This window comes from Microtus pennsylvanicus, chromosome 2 (genome assembly GCF_037038515.1).
Source record: "Microtus pennsylvanicus isolate mMicPen1 chromosome 2, mMicPen1.hap1, whole genome shotgun sequence".
NCBI lineage: Eukaryota > Metazoa > Chordata > Mammalia > Rodentia > Cricetidae > Microtus > Microtus pennsylvanicus.
Genome location: NC_134580.1, coordinates 151,688,940 through 151,695,357, shown reverse-complemented (window position 1 = coordinate 151,695,357; position 6,418 = coordinate 151,688,940). Strand labels below are relative to the sequence as shown.

The 6,418-nt window shown below is 51.8% G+C and overlaps 1 protein-coding gene across 1 annotated transcript; it reads left to right on the top strand.

Moving 5' to 3' along the window:
- The first annotated feature begins 64 nt into the window (after positions 1-64).
- Psma7 (proteasome 20S subunit alpha 7) lies at positions 65-5,630 on the top strand. The gene is made up of 7 exons (XM_075963301.1): positions 65-247; positions 3,143-3,269; positions 3,537-3,661; positions 4,048-4,170; positions 4,531-4,650; positions 5,012-5,074; positions 5,439-5,630. Exons 1-7 carry the CDS (start codon positions 152-154, stop codon positions 5,532-5,534), a joined length of 750 nt encoding a protein of 249 aa, XP_075819416.1. The 5' UTR covers positions 65-151; the 3' UTR covers positions 5,535-5,630.
- The last annotated feature ends 788 nt before the right edge of the window (positions 5,631-6,418 follow it).

The window sequence follows — 6,418 nt, the reverse complement described above, 5'->3', positions numbered from 1 at the left end:
CGCCCGCCCCGCCCCGCCCCGCCCCGTCGCGCCGCACGTCCCCCTGACGCCGGACGCTGCGGACGCCGGCAGCGTGTCCCGGGCGGGCGGGGCGCAGGCGGTGAGTGTGCGCTTTTGAGCGGCGGCGGCCCGAGCTCGCGCGTCCGCCGGGATGAGCTACGACCGCGCCATCACCGTCTTCTCGCCCGACGGCCACCTCTTCCAAGTGGAATACGCGCAGGAGGCGGTCAAGAAGGGCTCCACCGCGGTGAGCCGGCCCGGGCGAGGCCTGCGCGCGGCAGGGCGCACGGGGAAGCAGGGCATGCAGCCCTAGGCGCGGGGGCCGGGGTTCTGCTTGCTTCGGGTGGCCCGGGAGGTGACGGGAGCTGAATGATGGCCACCTAGGAAGGGAGCCGGGCCGCGGGGCCTGCGCCGCGCTCCCTGGAGAGCCGGGGGCTGCAGCTGCCAGGCTTCCCCGCTGCAGGGCGTCTGGGCGAGCGCATCCCCGCCACTGGGCCGGGGCCATCTTGGTGCTATTGGCGCGGCTCGGGCCGCGGAGGCCGCAGGTGCGCGTGGGCGTGGGAGGCTGGCCGTGAGTCGGCACCCGCGGGGACTTGGGATCTCCCAAGTTAGGCCCAGATGGGCGTTGTGAACAAAGGGCGGCTCGTCGTCCCTGCGTCGGTGACAGGCTGCTTCCGGGTTTGTCTGCTCCACCGACGCTGTGTTCTGGTTCCGGTGGACCTTTCTCCCCGCGCCCCAGTTTTTGTTCCTTAGCACCATTTGCCTCCCCCCCCCCCCCCCCCCCCGACACATGCAAGCATCAACCGTGAGGCGGTTTTGTTTTTTGTTTTACCCGAGTCACCGGGTCTTTGGGGAAACACACGTGGTTCTGACTGAGTCTTGCAGCGCGTATATTTTTCAAGTATTTAAACTTTGAAACTTAAGCCTCAAATCTTTCGGTGACCTAACCCATCTAAAAAAACTATAGTGTGAGCAGGTTTGGAGGGGTAGGCCTGTAATCCTGGCATTTAGAGGTTGAGGCTCGAAAATCTTACAAGTTCAAGGCCAGCCTGGGCCTATAAGTGAGAGAACCTCTTACACCGTCTCTTCCTCTCTCTGTGTATGCATGCTTTTTTAAAATAACTTATTTTTACTTTATGTGCATTGGCGTTTCGCCTGCATGTATTTCTCTGTGAGGGTGTCAGATTCACTAGAACTGGAGTTGCAGATATTTGTGGGCTGCCATGTGGGTGCTGGGAATTGAACCCTGGTCCTCTGGAAGAGCTTCCAGTGCTTTTAACCGCTGAGCCATCTCTCCAGTCCTAGTGGGGAAAACAACCAGTGAGACAGCCGGCCAGGTTGCTAAAGCGCCAGCTTTGCCAGCCAGAATACCTGGTCTTGTCGTGTCTGTCCCGTGTCTGTCCGTGTCTCCCCCTCGCCCCCCTCCTCCTTGTGGGGTAATTTGATCAGTCTGTGACACTCCAAACTGTCAAAGTTTACCTTGAATTTGGGGGCAGAGCCCCTGACTAGCAGAAGGGAATTAGCCATAGAGAAACCAGCAATTTTGATAGACCTACAGGAAGGAAAGGCAGGGCTAGAGTTTGAGCTGCTTTTTGGTTCTGGGCTCTTGAGGTGTCTTGTCTCCAGACAAAAACCAAAGGTCAGCTAGTTGATACTCAGCCTCTCTGAGCTGTCAGGCTTTCACCCCAGTCTTTGATTCTCGGGTCTGATTGATAAATAGAACGATAGAGAATTAATTTAAACCTACACATGGCAGCCGCCGCCGAAGCCCAGTCTGGAGGGGCTGACCGGGCACATAATGCAGGCAGTGGGACTGTGGACAGTAATTAAAATATCAGATTCCTGTGCAGTCACTAAGCCAACAGAGAAACAGCATTTGGTGCCCCACAAATGCAGCAGTACTTTCCCATCAGGACCCCTAACCCACAATAATGACATGGAGACTTAATTATGAAAGCTTGGCCTTAACTTAGGCTTGTTCCCAGCTAGGTCTTATAACTTAACCCATTTTTTAAAAAATCTATATTCTGCCATATGACTTGGTTACTTCCTAGTACTGTACAAAAGTCACATGTGCCTAGATTCCTGCTCCCAGTTTCTTCCTCTCTCTCTCTCTCTCTCTCTCTCTCTCTCTCTCTCTCTCTCTCTCTCTCTCTCTGCCCAGAAGTCCCGCCTATTCTCTCCTGTCTAGCTGTTGGCCATTTAGCTCTTCATTAAACCAGTCAACATCTTTACAGTGTAAACAGATATTCTGCAACACCCATGTGTTTGTTTTGTTTTTTAAGTTAGCTTCACAGAATGACATCCCTGGCATCCCATTTCCTAGGAGACAGAGACTGGAGGATACGCTGGGTTTGCTGGTCAGCAAGTGTAGCAGAGTCTATCAGGTTCAGTGAGACTGATTCTGTCTCAAACATACATTGGAGCAGCTGGGGAGATCGTCCAGCAGTTAAAGAGTGCAAGCAGAGTTTAGTTTTCAGCTCCCAGGTGGTCAGTCTCAAAACTGCCTTTCATTTCTGCCCCAGGGGATTAAGCACCTCTGGCCTTTATGCACACTCGGGGACACACAAAACCATAGGAAAGAAAGTGCTGGAATCTGGAGGTGCCTGTCCCCAGTTCCCCCAGCTGGAGCTGTCGTTGTACCCAGTTAGCTTCTCAGAACAGGAAGCACAGAAGAAACTTGTAAAATCACTCCAGACCAGGGCTGGTGTGGACTGAGCTTTTCTCCCTTGGTAGAACCTTGCAGAAGGTTCCTGCAGCTGGGGGAGTGGAACTGGGTTGCTGCCACCTAGTTGTGCCCTCTGCGCTCAGCTGCCTTGTTGAGGGATTGCTCCGTGTTTCGTTCTCTCGGGCCTTGGGGGTCCTGTGCAGTACCGTTTAGCTATAATACTGCTGCAATGCTTTCGTGTTTTAGAGGTGTGAGATTGGACACTCAGGTCCTGATATTGTCCTAGTCCACAGAAGTGGATCCAGTTGGTACAGTGTGTTAGCGATGGGCCGGATAAAGGTGGCGTACCTTCCCGTGGGACTGTTGCCCCAAGCTGTATGCCTGGCTGACCCTACCCTACTCCGCTGTGCCAAAGATTAACAGCTGTCCTGCTTATTATGTAATTCTTAAAAGTGACCTGCGTTCTCATTTAAGGTTGGTGTACGAGGAAGGGATATTGTTGTTCTTGGTGTGGAAAAAAAATCAGTGGCCAAGCTACAAGATGAAAGAACAGTCCGAAAGATCTGCGCTTTGGATGACAATGTCTGCATGGCCTTTGCAGGTACAGGTTGCTCCGGGGTGGTAGGGGGAGCCCTGGTGACCAGTTGGTGGGGCTAGGCGGTTGTGACACATGGAGACTGGTTAACGGCGACCCTTGAAAAGAGAGGGATTTGGACATTTAAGAGACCCTCCTTGCCACTAGCACCCCAGGGATGGCGGTTACCACTTTCAGCAGAGCCTTCTTGGGAAGCTTGCAGAGGCCGGTGTGCCGCCCTTGTACTCCGTGTAGTGACGAGCTGCCCTGACAGAGCCTCTGCTCGTGTTTCAGGCCTCACTGCTGATGCACGGATAGTCATCAACAGAGCCCGGGTAGAGTGCCAGAGCCACCGGCTGACTGTGGAAGACCCGGTCACTGTGGAGTACATCACCCGCTACATTGCCAGTCTGAAGCAGGTAGGCGCTTCCTCAGGCACTGCTGTCGGGGGGCCGTGTGACTTCATCTGGCCCCTACAGCACCGTTCAGCTGATTCTTCTGACCTGGAGCCATCCTGACTCTGGTCTCTGGAGGGGAATATAAGATTTTGTCTTGCTACTTAGTCTAAGCTACCATTTGTCAAGCAGTTGAGAGGGCTGAAAGGCTCCCCTGCTCTGTGGTAAGATGCAGGACACCAGACACCATGTGGTGCACACACATGCAGGCAAATAGATACAAATAAATCTTTAAAAAAGATACATAATGCATTCTCAGTCCTGGGTGTCTTAGAGGAAAAGGGAATGCTACCATCTGAGTCAGTCGCAGGTCACTAAGCGGTTGTGGTTGTCGCTTCTTTTCCTTTCAGCGCTATACTCAGAGCAATGGGCGCAGGCCATTTGGCATCTCTGCCCTCATTGTGGGTTTTGACTTTGATGGCACCCCCAGACTCTATCAGACTGACCCGTCGGGCACGTATCATGCCTGGAAGGTAAGTCTGTGTTGAAACAGTGGGGCTTTGGGCATAGGGAAGGACTAAAGCGGCATCAGCAGACAGACGGCAACCTCTTAGCATGTTCCGTGTGCACCGCCTGTTTGTCTCACAGTGCTTCTATGAAAGCAACACATTCTACATTGCTGTTTGGCATTGCATCAGAGAGGGCCTAAATTGCAATCTCCCCAAGTGTCTCTTGACAAAGAACTTCCATTCTAATGTGCTAATGGCCTTAAAGGTAGGATCACGGTCAGTGCTACCGCCTCCCACTGCTGGAGAAGCCATCTGCAGGCCGTGGAAGAAGGCAGCCACTGGCCAGCCACATAGACTGGCTCTACTAAGACCCATCTGTTTTAGGCCAATGCCATAGGCCGGGGCGCCAAGTCAGTGCGTGAATTCTTGGAGAAGAACTACACGGATGATGCCATCGAGACAGACGATCTGACCATCAAACTAGTCATCAAGGCACTTCTGGAAGTGAGTATATGTGGAACACCCCAGGCAGAATGAGCCTGCTGTGTCTGAGAGGGGGTGGCGTGACTGGGACAGTCAGGGCTTGCCTTAGGGCAGAACATGAGAGGCTGTGTGCTAAGTCAGGGAGGTAGGAGGCAAGCAGGTGAAGCCACAGTAGCTAGAACACAGGTATTGGGTTCCTTTATGAGGAGTTGCTGTACAGACTGGAGGTTACGTAAGTATCCTCCGCAGGCCTGACCAGACACCCACCTGCATTTGGGACAAAAGCCATAGATGTTCACTCTCCCATCTGGCTGGTCTGGTCATGGACCAAAATTTAGGTCCATGTGAGGTTAGACACACCTAATGCTTTGCTTTCTTCAAGGTGGTTCAGTCAGGTGGCAAAAACATTGAGCTTGCTGTCATGAGACGGGATCAACCTCTCAAGGTAAGTCTCATTTTTGGTGGAAGGGTTCAGATAGAGGGGAGCGCTCCTACCTTACATACCCAGTCCGAGGTTCCAGGTGTGTACAAACACACTATTGATGGCATTTTCATAACCCTCCCCTGGCCCTCTTATGTTGCTTCTCATAGGCCATTGGTTGTACTGTGGCACTACCTCCCCCCTCTTGACGGTTGTGGAGATGTGCTGTGTTCTGGTGTAGACTGCCAACACCAGCTCTGCTGCTGTCTGGGCCACTCGCCTTATTCCAAGCAGCATAATGCAGGCCTGCAGAAGTAGTTGCACCACCAGGTGGTGGTGTGCTTGCATCTTATGCAGATTAATTATAAATGTGCTTCTTGTGGGGTAGATTCTAAATCCTGAAGAAATTGAGAAATATGTTGCCGAGATCGAAAAAGAAAAGGAAGAAAATGAAAAGAAGAAACAAAAGAAGGCATCGTCATGAAGTGTGCGTTATTTGGAGCGGCTTTCAGCATTGGTGTTGTGGGCCTTCTGTCTGCTTGTCCCGGAGCCCAATAAACATCTACATTTTTTAACTCTGTCTTGTGATGTGAGCACATCATTCAGGTGCAGCTGTAGTTAAGATGGGATCTTTGCGTGAGTGCTGGCCTCGTACTCTCAGCATGTCTGCATAAGGGTCCAACAGACCCAGGGTTCCCAGAGCTTTCTCCCAAATAACTCTGGAGCCATGACTTTCAATGTAGCTAGTTACCTGGTATGTACAGCTCCTCTGGCCTGGCATGTGAGGCCTGGGTCCCTTCCTTAGTGCTGAGGTTTGGTGCCAGGTTTTTAAAAAATGACTCAGTACAAGAACACTTGGTGTTCTTTCAAAGGACCTGGGTTTGGTTCCCAGCACTTACATTAGATGACCGGTACATTAGATGACCGGCGGCTGTCTGTAATGCCAGCTCATAAATGTGGTATATACTCAGTCATGCATACATACACGAATCGAACCTTAGGTGGGTAGTGGCACAATCCCAGGGGAGGCAGAGTTTAAGACCAGGACAGCCAGGCTACATAGAAACACAGTCTCAAAAAACCAAAAGAAAAAAAAAAAGCTCCATAGTAAGACCTCCCATGCCACCCCCCAAAACAACTTAGTACTGACTGTCACTGTGTTGTTTTTTTGGCCAGGAATGCACTTCCTCTTGGCTTCTTAACCAGTTTATCATTCTACCAACTGCTTTGGCTTACAGCTACACCCCCACCCCCTTAACCAGTTATGTTAGAACAAATTCTTTGGCCAAATTTATGCCTATTGTAACGTCTATAAGCTACTGTGTCTTGGCAGAGAAAAACCAATCTAACTAGTTTAAGGTATGTAGC